The sequence below is a fragment of the Rattus norvegicus genome, chromosome 18, assembly GCF_036323735.1.
Source record: "Rattus norvegicus strain BN/NHsdMcwi chromosome 18, GRCr8, whole genome shotgun sequence".
Taxonomy (NCBI): domain Eukaryota; kingdom Metazoa; phylum Chordata; class Mammalia; order Rodentia; family Muridae; genus Rattus; species Rattus norvegicus.
The window spans coordinates 80252000-80269072 of NC_086036.1; the positions used below are offsets into that span (position 1 = coordinate 80252000).

Here is a 17073-nt window from a genome sequence, read left to right on the forward strand (position 1 = left end):
TCTGGAGCCTAGAGAGGCTTCTCCACTTTGCCATCTCACGTTTCTTTCAAAAAGCCCATTGATTTATAATGTTATTCCAGTACTATAAAAAATGTCACGAAGGCCAGGCGTGGTGGTACAGTGCCTTTTGTCTCAGCACTCGGAAGGCAGAGGCAGAGGCAGAGGCAGAGGCAGAGGCAGAGGCAGAGGCAGAGGCAGAGGCAGAGGCAGAGGCAGAGGCAGAGGAGGCAGAGGCAGAGGAGGCAGAGGCAGAGGAGGCAGAGGCAGAGGAGGCAGAGGCAGAGGAGGCAGAGGCAGAGGAGGCAGAGGCAGAGGAGGCAGAGGCAGAGGAGGCAGAGGCAGAGGAGGCAGAGGCAGAGGCAGAGGAGGCAGAGGCAGAGGAGGCAGAGGCAGAGGCAGAGGCAGAGGCAGAGGCAGAGGCAGAGGCAGAGGCAGAGGCAGAGGCAGAGGCAGAGGCAGAGGCAGAGGAGGCAGAGGCAGAGGAGGCAGAGGCAGAGGAGGCAGAGGCAGAGGAGGCAGAGGCAGAGGAGGCAGAGGCAGAGGAGGCAGAGGCAGAGGAGGCAGAGGCAGAGGCAGAGGAGGCAGAGGCAGAGGAGGCAGAGGCAGAGGCAGAGGAGGCAGAGGCAGAGGAGGCAGAGGCAGAGGAGGCAGAGGCAGAGGAGGCAGAGGCAGAGGAGGCAGAGGCAGAGGCAGAGGCAGAGGCAGAGGCAGAGGCAGAGGCAGAGGCAGAGGCAGAGGCAGAGGCAGAGGCAGAGGCAGAGGCAGAGGCAGAGAGGCAGGTGTACCTCTCTGTGTTCAGGGCCAGCTTGGTCTACATAGCAAGTTCCAGGATAGCGAACTGTTACTACTACAGAACATGACATTTGAAGAGTCCTGTCTATAGTCACCCCTGATTCTGAGAGTAAAGACAGACAGACCAAAAGAAGTGTTCCTCCTAAGCCCAACTTTGGTGAACTAAGAGTTTATTGGGGTATTCAGCCATCTGGAGCACTGCAAAGCCGCACTCCGACATTGGAGACGACTCAGTAACGCTGCGTCTCTAGGTATCGCAGGCAACTCTACTGGGAACAGCTTTCCTTTGTCAGGCAGGCTGGTCAAAACCTTATCCCAGTGTGTGCCTGAAGCAGATGGGGTGGATCTCATCCTTAATCCCAGTGTTTGAGAGGAAGAGGCAGGCTCCGTGAACTTCTAGCCAGCCTGGAATACAGAGTTAAAACCTGTCTCAAATGAAACAGTTTTCACTACTTGCAACATGCAGAGACTAAGTGTCAGTGGAGTGCTCAGCCGCAGAGGCAACATCTATAGTGGGCCCCTCCCAGTAAGGTTCAAAGGTCACCACAGAGAAAGGGGTGGAAAGTTTGTCAGAGCCAGAAGCTGGGAAGGACCTGACTAAAACACTATCTTCGAAAATGACGGGACCACTGCACTCAAGGGCTCACTAGCAGCTCTGTGCTAGTCTGCACAGGACTCACACAAGACCAAGCCAGCCAAGCTATCATGGACAAAAAGAGGGTTTGTGAGCCTCCACCCCTAACTAAAAAGCTATGGACAAATTGTGGGTTCTGAATAAAAGAGATTCGATTTTCTTTAAAGGTACAGTTCCTAATAGATACACCACACCACAGTAGAAAACCTCACACCCAGGAGGGTATGGGCAGAACAGATCAGTCATACACGTTACTAAACAAAAAGCACATGAAGTTGAGGGCGTTGGGAGGTGGAAGTGGACCTGGGAGGAGGAATGAGGAGTGAAGGTGATTAGGACACGTTTTATAAAATTCTCAAAGGACTTTTTAAAGACATTTTAAAGAGTCTCTTCTCCCTGCAATTGATTTTCACTTACATACACTTGAGGAGGCTCCTTAGTAGTCTCCCCATCCCTCCTTGTAGGAGTTTGTTTCGTTTCTCTCTTTCTTCTTCTCCTTTCCTTTCTCTTTTTTTTCCTCCCTCACCCCTTCCATGGTCCCTTCCCTGTCTTGGGGCCAGTGAAATTGCCTGAGAGCAGCTTCCCAATAAACACACCTGTATATAATCCAGTCTGTCTTGAATTGGCTTGTTTCACCCATGGAAAAATAACTTATCAGAATTTAGTGTGGGTGTGTGTGTGTGTGTGTGTGTGTGTGTGTGTGTGTGTGTTCTTGCATGCGTAAAATGGCACATGTATGGGGAAGACACTCAGAAGACAACCTGTAGAAGTTGACTGTCTTCTTCCACCACATGGGACCAGGGACTCAGACCAGATATATCAGCAAGCACCTTTACCCAATGAACCTTCTTATCAGACCCTGTAGGAAATCTGCCAAGCTCAGTCTAGTCAGGGCACCATTTAGATGGTCACAATCACTCTCACAAAAGACAGGACGTCACATAGCACACTGAGTTCCCCATGAGTGCTGATGAGCGTGGGAGGTTTGCGCTGCGTTAACAGGCAGTCGTTTAGTCGGTACTTGTCTTAATTAGGGTGTTATTGCTGTGAACAGACACCATGACCAATGCAAGTTTTATAAAGGACAACATTTAATTGGGGCTGGCTTACAGGTTCAGAGGTTCAGTCCATTATCATCAAGGCAGGCAAGGCGCAGGAGGAGCTGAGTTCTACATCTCCACCCGAAGGAAGCCAGGGACAGACTGAGCATCCCCAGGCAGCCAGGAGGAGGGTCTCTAAGCCCACCCCCACAGTGACACACTTCCTCCAACAAGGCCACAGCTTCCAATAGTGCCACTCCCTGGGCCAAGCATATGCAAACCTTCACAGTACTTTACTACCGTGCCTCCTTTCTTTTGTCACAGTGAGCAAGCAATTAAATCCCATTTATTTCCTCCTTCCGTAGCTGGAAGGATTGAACCTGCCTCATCCCATTACTTAGGCGTAGAATGCAGAATCTAGTATTTCCCTCTGTGCGTCTACTTTCCAGAACTCTTCACCCCTATTTTTACCTGCTGAAGTATCCCAGATCTCTGCTTTCCGTTTCTGAAAGTGGGGGTGTAGATAGACTTAAATAGCTCCATTCGTTTGATAATAATAATTCACAGTTTGAGAGGGAGGTTGGTCATTCCTGGTGACTAATTTTACAGTGTCGTCTAATGTTCACATTCCCCATCACATTTTTTTTATTACGTCCAAATGCTTACTTATGATAACAGTGCAAATATGTATGTTAAACACCCACTCTAGAATTTTAAATCTTAGCTCTTTCTGGATGTGTTTTGGTGAATTTCAATGTGGGAGGTGATATAATTTAAAACTTTATATTTTCCACTCTACCGAAAGGCATAATTTCTCTGACATATTTTTTCTCATCTAGAATAAGGAATTACAGTAGAATAGTGTTTTAAAATAAGATTTGTCGACATAATGACATTTTTTTTCTTCTCTTCACTTCTACCCAAACTAAAATAGTTCGGGAACATTTATTTACTTACCATAACTGCTAAGAAATTACAGTCATTACATCTACCGTCACTTTCCTTATAAACCACATCGTTTCATCACCATAGGAAACAAAACCTCTGTGTTCCTGTCCTCGTACTTTACTCATCAGCCAAGATTTTGGAGCTGAGCAAAGTAGAAAGCCCAGACTTTGCCACCCAGGGTCTCTGTTTCAGATGAGGCTGTCTGCATCGTTGCAGAGAAGAGCGTCCCCTGCCCTCTTTGCTAGAGAATCTACAATATTCGATGTGAATTTGCAAAAAGGGCAAGACAAATAAGTAGAAGCCTTTAGCTCATGGCATTATAACAAATTAGGGCTGGGGAGATGGCTCAGCGTTTAAGAGCATGGACCGCTCTTCCAAAGGACCTGAGTTCCATTCCCAGCACCCACATGGCAGCTCACAATTGTTTGTAACTCCAGTTGCAGGGGATCTGACACCTTCACACAGACATTCATGCTGGCAAAATACCAATGCACATAAAAAATAAAATGAAAAAAAAAAACCAACAAGTTATGTTATATTTAACCATGGGCATATTAACATGGAGGCAAGAATTCTACATTGTTTCACACATTCAAGGTCCAAAACATAACTTAATTCATTAGCCACTCACATTCAATGTAGTCAAACTTAAATTTATTTAAAGTTATTTAACATTTGGATCTGAAGATGTGGTTCGGTGGTTAAAGGTAGTTGCTACTCTGGCAAAGGACAGCTGGGTCCCCAGTACCCAAAAGCAACTCTGTCACTTGCACTTACAGCTCCAAGGGATCTGGTTTCCTCTTCTGGCTTACACTGGCACCAGCACATGTGTTCATGAACAAGCAAGACACACGCAGACATAAATAAAAATAAGTCTTTAAGATAAATATTTCACATTGAATTCTTTTACTACTAGACACCTAAAGTGGTGTGGTATCCTGTTTACTAAAAGGGCACTCAATAGTCCTTCAGCTCTATCAGACAATGGGGTTTGTTCAGGACTTTGCTTGTAGGTGAAACTACCCATAACACAGATTTCACTGTGTGAGTCCTTCTTATTTCCCTACAAAGAAATCCAGCAGACTCTGATTCCAGATCAGATACTGTGTGTGGCGTTTACAAGGGTGCAGACTCAGTTCAGCTTGTTGCCCTCATGGATGGCACAGCGGGCTTACCCAATCAGATGATTACTCAACAGGACTCTGATTGGTTGGTTGGCTGGTTGATTGGTTGGTTGGTTGTGAAATCTGCCACTGTTGAAATGTTGGCATTCCGTTGTGGCACTCATGTGTCAGGATCTTCCTACACAGGCTCCTCTGTTGGCCTCTGTTGGATGATTGTTTCCTCGACTTAGGCAAGATTATTTCTATCTTAAATCAGAGTAGCAGTGATGAACCACACAAGAGCCGTGCAGCTCCCCAGAGCTAGGTAGGACCTATGAATACTCCTGTTGAGAGGGAAGAGACAAGAGGCTCTTCAGGGCCTGCTGGCTAGCCGATCTATTTACATTTTGGAGCTCCACATTCAAGAGAAGACCCTGTCTTAAAATATAAGGTGGAAAAAAATTGAGGAAAACCCAACACTAATCTCTGACCTCTACGTAATGAACATATAATTACAGCTGGACCAATGATGGCTCAACAGGTAAAAGTGCTTGCTGCCAAGTCTGACTTGAGTTTGATCCCTGTGGTGGTTTGAATAGGAATGGTCCCCACAGACTCATGTTTTTAAATGCTTGGACCATATGGAGCGGCACTATTAGGAGGTATGGCCTCGTTGGAGGAAGTATGTCACTGTGGAGATGGGCTTTGATCTCACATATGTGCTCAAGCTGTGCCCAGTGTGACATACAGTCACTTTCTACTGCCTGTAGATCAAGGTGTAGAACTCTCGGCTCCCCCAGCACCATGTCTGCTGCCCGCTGCCTGTTTCCCACCATAATGATAATGAACCAAACCTCTGGAACTTTAACCCAGCCCCAGCTTTCTTTAGAAAAGTCGCCATGGACATAGTGTCTCTTCACAGCAATAAAACCCTAACTAAGACAATCCCCCAAATCCACACGGTAGATGGAAAGAACCGACCCCTCCCACAATTTGTTCATGTAGTGACATTCATGTGTACGCACATGCTAAGCTGATGTCTTTAAAATAATGGGTAAAGAGGACTATCTAACCCCCGCCAGAAGTTAGTGGAAATATCTCTGGAGAGGGAGGAGAATAAGAGAAGCCTCTGGGGCCACTCTTAGTTGTTGAGGAACTGGAAGGATTAGAAGAACAAGGTTGTCTGGACACAGCTAGAAGGGGAAGGTGTGAGGCCAGCAGAGTAAGTGAAGTGATTGTGGAGAGACCCTTTTTTTTTTACGTCAAAGATCACTGTAAGATCACACAGCCACTCCAGAGTCTTCTGCTGGATCTGAATGACACCTCATCTTCAGTGTCACAAAAGCTGCTGGTGGGAAAGCAGAAACCAAGAAGGAACCTGTGTTATAAGTTAACAAAGCTTAGAGCAATTTTGGCTTAGAGCTACGAAAGACAACAGTAGAAAGAGAAGAAAGAGGTGGCTTTTGAGAACTGGAAATGACTGGTCTTGATGGAAGAGAGACATGAAGGAAGTTCCAGGCTTTGTCACTACCTGGCCCATGGCCCATTTACCAAAATGCAGCACTCCAGGGAGGAAAGGGTTAGGGGTGAGCAGACGTTTCCATGACAGATGGATGATCAATGTGTCCAGTATAAAAGCAGGCAGAAGACGGGGGGATCTGGGTCTCAGATGAGAAGACCAGCTGGGCACTCAGCTAATACAAAAACCATGGGAGTACTGGATATACCTCACGTGAGCAAGAAGAGGACTGGAGTAGAACCGCTGTGTTCCCTGCCCACTACCCTCTCCCCACTCATCTGCACAGACACGGCAATGACCAGAAGCTTTGCACAGTCCAGCGGACATCACAAGAGGCTTCCAGACCATTACATTCCATTTTTGTGACTACAGTATGGAACCCAGACATTCCAAATCCTCCCTCTGCTACATCTATAATGCCCAACTCAAGAACCCTAAACTTGACAGTAGTGATTCACTAGTATACTACACTACTAGTTTTAGTATACTACACTACTAGTTAAGCTTGATACATTGCCCTCTTATGATAAAGTAAGGTTGTACCTGATTGATAGTGTGATGGTTTGAATAAGAATGGGCCCCCACAGGCTCATATATTTGCACGTTTGATCTCCAATTGAAGAATTTTGGGGGAGCCTTGCTGGAGGAAGTGTGTCAATGGCAGGGGCCATTGAGGTTTCAAAAGCCCATGCCTTTCCCAGTCTCTCTCTCTCTCTCTCTCTCTCTCTCTCTCTCTCTCTCTCTCTCTCTCTCTCTGCCTCCGTCTCTCTGTCTCTCTCTTCCTCCTCCCCCTCTCTCCAAATCAGGATGTAGCTTTCAGCTGCTTCTTCAGCACCATGCCTGTCTTGGGTGCCACCGTGTTTCCTGCTATGATGATAATGTAGTAATCCTCAAGAACTGTAAACAACCCTCCATTGAATGCTTTTCCATGAGAATTGCCATGGTCATGATGCCTCACCACAAGTAAAACTCTTTAGATGGAAATGTTACACCACACCCCAGGGTAGGATATAGTGAATGGTCACTTAACCTATGGGTATATATTTATTTTAACATTTTTTGGAAACAAATATTTTAATTTTCTCTACCCTCCGCATTTTGCCTCCTTCTAACGAACTGGCTAACTGGCTTGACCAGTCACCAGGATGACTCTTACCCCTCTGTACATGCAATGGACTTTAACAACATTCTTGTCAGGATCCCACATCACAGCCAGGCTGTGGTAGCCACGTGGCTCAGAGGACGATAGAAAACTGGTAGAGATTCACTGAGGAGTCCACCACACTGACCACGGCTGGCAGGGAAACGTCAACTCTGGACTCTGACATTTCGAGATTCACATTGCCTAGGTTCAGTTTTTTTTATCCTCCCTCCATCTCTCCTGTTTGTTGGGTAACTAACCAAGACACTGTTGGGCTCAAGACCCTGCAGGGATGAGAGCAAATGAATATATTTACTGTCTAGTCTTTCACTAATTGGCTAGACTATTGTCCAGGGATGCTCTGGAATCTGACGATGTCTGTCCCCAGTGTTGGGGATATAAATGCTTGCCAATACACACACCCAGCTTTGCTGTAGATGTTGGGAGTCTGAACCCAGGTTCTCGTGCTTGTTCAAGCAAGCATGCTGCCCGTTCATCATGGTCTCAGTCACCCATCTTTAACTCGAGACACCAGTTTGAGAAGGGGCATTCCAACAGCCAGCCGATGGAGGAAAGATGAAGGGAAACGTGTTATGGAATGTTTTTATTTGGAACCATAAGAGAAGCATTTAAAAATAAGCCTTCAAGTTCTTTCCTATTAACGGGATTTAAGTAATGAACTTAGAAGAATCAGTTTATTTATATACACTTGATTGTAAGAAAAAAAAATTAACTTTTTATAGTGTTTACACCACCAAGCCCAATCGAGCCAAACAAGATAGTTAACTAAAATGATTAGTGGATGCAGATTTAGCTGAGAGCTTTAAATCGAGAATGTCTTGCTGATGTCAGGGCTGATTAGTTCTCCATCTAACGCTGGCGTTATTAAAAGCTTTAAGCAATTCAAATAAACTCATCAGGCAAAATTTCAATGGCGTGAAATTCCATTGGGGTGAATGTTGCTGGTAGAATGGCGGGTGCACATGTTTGCAGGGAAGGGGCTTTACTGACGGAGTGGGAGGATGGGCGGCAGAGGGGCTGAGCAGGTAAAGCTGAAGAAATTTGGAATTAAAGAAAACAATTCATCTTTGCATAGGGATTCCAAACGGTGTGAGGGTATGAATACTGATCGTTTAGCTTCAGAATGTTCAAGAGTCTGGAGAAAATAAATGAAGGGGAGGCAAGAACAAGAGACATGTTCTAGTAACTCTTCTAAAGGTGAATCCATGGGAAAATCACTCTAGCCAGTGATGAAAGCCACCACTTCCGTTATTAAGGAAACAGAGGTGAAGATGACTCAGGTCCTGAAACCCCCCCAGGTCCAATGATTGGGAACCATAGCTCTTCAGGCCTGGAAAGTGAACTGGAGGACTGAGCCAATGGAAGTGAAAGTGAGAACCTAATTTCCTGAAGAGACAGCCCACCTGCACTAGAAGGCAGTCCCAGCCTTACAGTGGTTTCAGGGACTGACCAGCCAGGTAGCTGAGACTTGTGAAAGTTAAGTGACAGAGGGACTGTTAAAATCTCTCCAGCATCTGTGCTTCCAAACATTTCATTTTCCACATTTCCTGAATTTTCCCTCCTCCAGCTTTGCCGGGGGGTCTGAGGTGGGGAGATCTGCCGGTGGGTCAGAATGCTCCGGAAGGCACCTGCTGTCCTGAATGAAGCTTTGACAACTCCAGGAAAAAGGCAGCGAATAATTTCGACCCTTGTATGTAGTTCCACCTAACAAGAAGTAAAAATAGAGAAACACACCTCCATTTGCATGAAAAAGGAAAAGCACCCAACCGTGTCCACAGAAAACCTGTAGGTGTTATACAGCCTCCATCTAAAGTACTTAACATGCTTCTGAGATCCTAGGACCAAAGTCATTCACAAAAGGAAAATGACGCTATTATTAAGAAGATGTCCAGATGTGGTATCAAATGACAAATCCCTGCATTTGGAAAACAGAGGTAAAAAGATCATTGAAACTGCAAAGCCAGTTTGGTCTGCATAGATATTTCCAGATCAGCCGGAGGTGTGGAATGAGATTCTGTCTCAGAACATAGAGAGGAAGAAAAAGAAGGAGGAAGAGGAGGAGGAAGAGGAAGAAGAAGGAAGAGAAAAAGGAGGAGGAAAAGGAAGAGAGGAAGAGGAGGCAATTAATCATGGACTCCACCCCCAAGTCCCCATTTTCTTTGTTTTTGCTTTATCCCCCTGCTTTAGCCTCTTTGGATGATAGGGTTCCTGCAGAGCACTGCAGGGGCGCCCACCGGGGCGCTGCTTTGGCTTCTCACCTTTGACAAGTCAGGGATTAAAAATTCAAACATTCCTGTTTATCCCTAGTTTGGAGGTTTATATAATCCAAATCCATACGTTGAAGCCCTCACCACCATGGGACAGCATTGGAAGAAGAGCCTTCCAGTGAGAAGACGATCAAATTTAAGCCATCTTAGGGGATGTCTTATAATTCCACGGGCTTGGTGAATTTATGGGGTAAGAAACACCAGAGCCCTCATTTGCCTCCAGCAGGACCATCCATGCCTTCCTCTTCCTCCTCCTCCTCCTCCCCTCTTCCTCCCCTCTTCTTCCTCCTCCTCTTCCTCTTCCTCCTCACTTTTCTCTCCTCCTCCTCAGCTCTAGTCCTGCCACACAAGGACACAAGCACCACAGTGTTCTGAAAAGAGGCTTAACCTGGTATTCCCAACCTAAGAAAATGTGGGTAGAGAGCCTCCAGCCTTAGGCCGCCCGGTCTGTTATTGTCTAGTCTCACACAAGGTTGGTCTAGTGGCCCCAGAGAGCTCCCCCACTTCACGGGGTCAGCTCACCTGTTGATCTTCTCATTCTGGGAGTGCTCTCCATCGTCCACAGCCCCCAGCGGGAGCATCATCACACTCTTTTGGGTGATATCCTGGAATATTTTAGCAATTGGAATGGTTGACCCATCCTGGATCATGTCAGGATCGACTCCAAACACTAAAACACAGGCAAGGATAAGAACAAGGAAAGAATAAGTCACGGGCAAGACTGTGAGTATAGTAACGTGTACTTTTCTTTATTCCTTTGGAGTCTTGTCAAGTAGCCCAAGCTGGCATGGAATTCACCGTATAGCCCAGACTTCTGTCAAACTCAAAGTCCCCTGCCTCTCAGGTGCTGGACTTGTGTGTGACCAACTTCCCAAAGCAGATTGAGTCTTCCCATATCAATTAACTTCACCAACATAATCCCCGTACTCATTCCCACAGGGCAACCCAACCTAGGCAATTCTGTGTTGAGACTTTCTGTCCAGTGATCCTCGGTTGCATCAAGTTGACAGTTAAAACTAATCATCAGAATCATAATTAAATATTATGGAGGAGGAATTCTGTCATTGTAGTCGTCATCGTTGTCATCATCCTATGGTGACATATATAAAGATAGCTGTCCTTACCTATCAACCTCATGACATCATCTTTTCTCTAGTTTTCAAGGTACCTCGTGAAGTACTTTCTTCTTCTTCTTCTTTTTTTTTTTTTCTTTTCTTTTTTTTGGAGCTGGGGACCAAACCCAGGGCCTTGCACTTGCTAGGCAAGCGCTCTACCACTGAGCTAAATCCCCAACCCCTCGTGCTGCCCTTGGCCCTAGATTGAGATTAGCTCCAGCCTCTAGCTCTGAGAAAAAGTGGCCAGTGGAGCAGCAGAAATGGAAAACAAAGATACAGAACAAAGCATGCCAGCTCCTCCTTTTAAAATTAGATCTATTTATTTATGTGCATGTGTATCGTATCTGCTCCTCTGTGTGTATTCCACAAACATGTCTGGTCCCTACAAAGCTCAGAGGAAGGTGATGGATCCCCTGGACCTGGAGTTGCTGGTGGTTGAGAACCATTGGGTCCCTGCAAGAGCAGCAAGTGCTCCAAACCACTGAGCCATCTCTCCAGCCCCACGCCCCCTCCTCTTTACTTACAAAGGCAGGTGAGAGTGTGGACGGAAGCAATGTGTCTTCTTACTAGAGCAGATCTGTTCTCAGCGGCTAACACAGTGCTCTTTAGCAAATGTCTCTACAAACCTTCATTTCCTCTGCTACCTGGAGACCGTTGGGAGGACCACAGGAAGTGCCGGGGGAGTAGCCTCCTGTGCACACAATACCGTGCCCTGTGTGGTGGCTAATTTTGGCCACTCGCCACAGGCCAAAAAGTGTCCTATGCATTCCCGCCCAAGCGTTTCATAACTCTGTGTGATGTCCCACCTGTTTGGATGGCTCTTCGTGCTGCGAGGTACTGAGTGCCATTGATGTTTGCAGTCCACGGCTGGAGTCCTAGTACCATAGAAACAGCCATCTTGTTGAAACTATTCCTTTTTGAGAACACCGCTTCCAGATGCTGCGTCACCTAGAAGGTGACACAGTCAATAGTAAGAAGAATGCTGGACTTTGTCCATGCAGGGTGTGTAACCAGTGGAAACCCTGATCTGACGAGTTGGTACGTTGTGAGCCCTTAGTTACGCCACTGGCTGTGTGACAGTGAACAGGGGCTTTGAGCTTTACCAAGAGGGGAAACATGGGCTCTGATGACTCCTCAACCTGTGTACCTGCACAGTCCCTCATCCGTAGTCATCGTGGGAGCTCAGTGATGTTTGCTACAAATTACGAACCATAACGAAATGCAGTTCCTTAATTGCAATGACTTTGGTTTTCTGATCGCTGAATATTTGAGGGACATTGCCCGTCCTGGGAAAGCAATTCCAAGCTAAACAGTGAGGGAGGCATTTCAACAACCTGCCTTCCGATGACGGACGAGGAACTCCCCCCAGGAGGCTCCAGCCTCCCGACATTTGCTTCCACTCATTCCTTCAGCCCCGAGGTGCTGAGGATGTGGCCTCAAAGGAGACAAGGAATGTGTATTGAATGTGTATTTCAAGATAAAACATCAGTGCTTCCCAAAGAAAGGAAGGCAGCAGAGGGGAAGGACAGACGGAAGAGCGAAGGGGACTTTGAGAACACAGTTAGAGCCCAAGACTAAGACAGAGGACTAACAAGGGTTTGAGACAGAGGGGAGCACATTGAGGTATTTCCTGAGCTCTCTTATTCAAGAGTCTGTCTATTCCCTGTTAAAACAGCTGAAGGTAAATTAATAATGGGCTGATAACGTAGATAGATCTCTCCTTCCAGATAGTGCTTTCCTCGCAACGGCTCTCCCAACCTGCTGATTTCCAACGACATGCTTGGGCCTGAGAGTTTCTGGCTCCAGCCAAGCACAGTCACTGGCCCACTCCATCTACGTGTAAAACCAATCTTCCTTTTATAGCTACCATCTAATTTCTAAAAATTTCCCATCACTGCACCTCCAAATGGCTAGTTCTCTGAACTCTGTAACTGCATGTGTAATTGAGGGAAGAGGTTTGCCCCAAGTAAGACTGATGGGGCGTCTCTTGACATTTGTTCCATTCTTTGTATGGGGAAAAAAAAATATGAAACTTCAGCGACAACCACAGAACTGCTTAGTCTGCCTTAGTGTATGGGATCCAGAAATGCTACGGTTGGACCTAGTGACAACAGACACTTCTTACCTGTGTCTCTACCACAGACGGAGTCATGTGTGGGACTAGACGGATTGAAAATTTTCCTAGGACGCGGCCGGGAATGACTGTTTTAGTTCCGGGCTCATCAAATGCACCCTCGATGCCATGGATGGAGAGAGACGGGTATCTCCACAGATGCGTGAGGAGCTCCTCCTAAACGATGCAAAGAACATGTGACTAGAGCTCGGCTGAGGGCTGGGACTGCGGCTCGGTTGGGCAGAGCGCTTGCCTAGCATGCACAAAGCTCACTTTAGACCTCATCACCACATAATCTGGGCCTGGTGGAAGACGCCTTCACTCCCAGCATTCAGGAGACGGAGGCAACAAAATCAGGAATTCAGAGGCCAGCCTTGGCTTCTCAGTGAGTACGAGACCAGCTCAGCGAGATCCCGCTTCAAAATCAAAAGGCAAGTCAGGTGTGGCTGTGCACTCCCTTAATTCCAGCAGGGAAGCAGGCAGATTTCTGTGAGTTCAAGGCCAGCCTAGTCTACATAGTAAGTTTCAGGTAGTCTGTGAGTGTGTGCATGCGTGCATGCGTGTGTGTGTGTGTGTGTGTGTGTGTGTGTGTGTATACATACATACATATATATATATACATATATATATATATATAGAGAGAGAGAGAGAGAGAGAGAGAAGAAAGAAATTATAGGGCTATAGCTCAGGAGGAGAGAGTACTTGCTTAATATGCACAAAGCCCTAGGGCCATTCCCATAGCACTGCAAATAAAATAAATCTCAGCTGAATTAAATTGCTTGTGTCTCTAACATCTATCTATGCTCCCGAGACCCACTCACAACAAGTTAATTAACATCAATTGTCCAGACTATATCTGGACTAATAATACAGGCGGACCTTCCCTTCAGCATATGAGGCTTCTTGTCTCCTGCTGCCTCAGGCTGCACATGCTATCACCAGAAAGAACTTCTCCCTGTCAGCAGAGCTGGTTCAGAAAGTGTATCGGGGTCAATGAGATGGCTCAGCGGGTACAAGCACTTGCCAGAGAGCCAGACAACCTGAATTTGGTCCCTAGTTGTGGAGGCACACATCTGTAATCCTAGCACTCCTTCCATAGAAATAGAGGCAGAGATGTGAGTGTATAGGCTAGCCTGGGATACGCAGAGTAGGAAATACAGGCACACAGGCTAGCCAGGCTGTTTTAAGTAGAGTGGGAGAACCAATAACCTTGTCAAGGTGGAAGAAGAGAACCAAGTCCTGAAAGTTATCCTCCGGCTCCATATGTGTCAGACAAACACACCATACATTAATAATAATAATAATAATAATAATAATAATAATAATAATAATAAATGATGACACGATGATGATAATGGAAAATAGTTTAAAAGGTAATTGGGTCCAATTATAAATTTCTAACCAGTGCTATACATTGATAATGAATGTGCTAAATTTTATTCCTCAGAACTCCTTAAATAAGTCTTCAGTGTTTCAGCCAAATCTATTCTTGTGTAGTTTCACAAATTTAGTCTGTGAGAATAAATACACTCTCATAGAAAATGCTAACATTTATAATCAGCGTGGGTTTGCCCTCTCTGGGCAGTTCCTAGGGAATCACCCATAGCTACCAACATCTGAGTAGGAGACTGTGTTTCTAAGATTTAATTTTGCTAGTTTATGTGTGTGTGTGTGTGTGTGTGTGTGTGAATGTGTATGAGTGTGTGTGTGAATGTGTATGTGTGTATGTGTTTGAATGTTTGAGTATGTGTGTGTGTGAATGAGTGTGTGTGTGTGAATGTGTATGAGTGTGTGTGTGAATGTGTATGAGTGTGTGTGTGAACGTTTGAGTGTGTGTATATGTGTGTGTATGTGTGTGTGTATGAGTGTGTGTGTGAATGTGTTTGAATGTTTGAGTATGTGTGTGTATGAATGAGTGTGTGTGTGTGAATGTGTATGAGTGTGTGTGTGAATGTTTGAGTGTGTGTATATGTGTGTATGTGTGTGTATGAGTGTGTGTGTGAATGTTTGAGTGTGTGTGTGAATGTGTATGAGAGTGTGTGTGTATGAGTATTTATGTGTGTGTGAGTGTGTATGTGTGTATGTGTTTGAATGTTTGAGTGTGTATGTGTGTGAATGTTTGAGTGAGTGTGTGTGTGTGAATGTGTATGAGTGTGTGTGTGTGTGTGTGTGGTGAGTTCTGTGCATATGAATGTAATACAGTGCCTAAAGAGGCAAAAACAGGATGTCAGATCCCCTAGAACTAGAGTTACAGGTAGTTGTGAGCCAACCAACATTCGGGCTGCAAACTGAACTGAGGTCCTCTGTGAGAACAATACAAGCTCTTAAGCATGAAGTCATCTCTTCAGCCCTCAGCAGGCAAAATATGCTTTATGAAAAAAAAAAGAGAGAGAAAGCAGACAATCAAGAACTTTAAAAAATTCTTGAGGAATGTCTGCTCTGCGTTCTAAGTATCTTTTAGCCCTGGGAAGGGAATGTTGTGGCTTGCCCCATCAGCCCTGAAAGACCTTGGTGATGCCTGAGAGAGTGAAGGATTACAAGTGTTGGAGCGGATGCTTCAGACAGTGGCTCCCAATTTTTGAACACTCAGAAAGTCCAGCTCCCTGACAGAGAGTAGAATGGGATTTAAATTAATAAAGTGCTGTGGAAAGACACTGCCGCTGAATGAGCCATTATTCATGGTTAGGAGCTGAGGCCGGTACCAACTGCTCCCTGGGACAACTGATCCAGACCAGAGGAAAGTGGCCGTGAATGTCAAAACCCATCTGCAATTTAACCTTCGCCTGTGTACTAAGATGCACAGACCAACACCGGGTGGTGCTGATTAGACACTCGGAAAACATGATTTGGGAGCAGCATCTCGTTTGGATCATGTGTGGAATTATGGTTATACCTTGGTATCAAACAGAAATCTTTCAACCCGGCTGCTCTTCTGGTATTCTTCTAGGTCCAGATCAATGTTTTCATACATTGTCTTTTCCTCCTCTGTAATAGGGGCCATTTGATCATAGATTCCAGGAACTAGGATGTGGCCTGATGAATCTACCAGGCTACCTACAGAAGAGATGACGAGATTATAAGTACCAATGCTGTGGTCCTAGAGCCAGGCCAGATAACCCCCTCCCCATGCCAAAAACAGCCGATGACTGATTCTGCTCCCTGGCCAGACCAGTGGCAACAATTCCATTTAAATAGAGGTTGTAGTGCCAAGAAGGAAGTGGTCACAGGCAGGCTCAGCCTGAGTCAGACTGCTCCAATGGCTACCTAGCCAATCGCAGAGCTGAGGCATGGGTCTGCACCTTCAACATCACAAGCAAGCCTTATGTTTGCATTTTACCTTATCCCAAGTTAAGAAATGATAGTTATAAATTATTAAATATATGTGTAGGCATATATTTTACACATGCATTCATACAAACTCATACAAGAAACTGAAACCTTCCAAAATCTTTTCCTTAACACACACACACACACACACACACACACACACACACACACACACACACGAAAATATATAATATATACTGTACTGGCTAGTTTTGTGTGTCAACTTGACACAAGCTGGACTTATCACAGAAAAGGAGCCTCAGTTGTGGAAATGCCTTCATGAGACCCAGCTATAAGGCATTTTCTCAACAAGTGGTCAAGGTGGGATGACCCTGCCCATTGTGGGTGGTGCTGTCCTTGGGCTGGTGTTCTTGAGTTCTATAAGAAAGCAAGCTGAACAAGCCAGGGGAGGCAAGCCAGTAAGAAACATCCCTCTGTGGCCTCTGCATCAGCTCCTGTTTTACCCATAGTTTTACCCACAGTTCACCTCTACCCTTGTAGTTCACTCTGATTAAGGTGATACATAGAGGAGCCCTCAGGGACTGTGGGATGTTCACATCTGCTATTTAGAAGTAATCTTGCATTAGGGAAACTATATCGTTCTTCACCACTGGTACATTTGCTCCATCATGAGGTCATCCCTCTCCTCCTGCTCACTTTCCATGGACATCATGATCCTGAGACCATAAAGACATGTTGGAAAGTACACAGAGGGAAAGGAACTGTCTTGGAAGCCCCCACTGGAAGCATCATCGTTGCTCCTGGGAGCACCTTAGGATTTTGATGTTCTAAATGATATTAGATATTAGATTTATAATGCCTTTGACAACCAGGCACAGTGGCTCACACCTCCCTGTAATCTCAGTACTTGGAAGATGAAGGCAAGATGATTTGAGATCTCATGGTCAATCTGGTCTCAAAAGTTGAGAAAAACAGGGCTGGGGCTAGGGTACAGTTGCTATAGTGCTTTGCCCAGCATTTCTGAAGCCCTGGGCTAGTACCGCATGAGCCAACCATGGCGGTGCACGGCCATCATCCCAGCTCTCCAGCAGG

The 17073-nt window shown here is 45.8% G+C and overlaps 1 protein-coding gene across 4 annotated transcripts in view; it reads right to left on the minus strand.

Annotated features, from left to right (window-relative positions):
* Positions 1–2499: 2499 nt before the first annotated feature.
* Positions 2500–17073, minus strand: part of Cndp1 (carnosine dipeptidase 1) — a 51347-nt gene continuing 36773 nt past the window's right edge. For 2 of the 4 annotated variants that reach the window (XM_008772135.4, NM_001007687.2), the window contains 5 exons: positions 15587–15747; positions 12706–12870; positions 11387–11528; positions 9988–10135; positions 7767–8902 (listed from right to left, as the gene is read on the minus strand). In XM_008772135.4, the coding sequence (XP_008770357.1) occupies positions 8806–8902; positions 9988–10135; positions 11387–11528; positions 12706–12870; positions 15587–15747 (713 nt within the window). In that variant the 3' untranslated portion in view covers positions 7767–8805. Of the gene's footprint in view, positions 4862–7766; positions 8903–9987; positions 10136–11386; positions 11529–12705; positions 12871–15586; positions 15748–17073 lie in introns of those variants that run through there. The other 2 variants (XM_063277291.1, XM_039096770.2) reach the window with 2 other exon arrangements.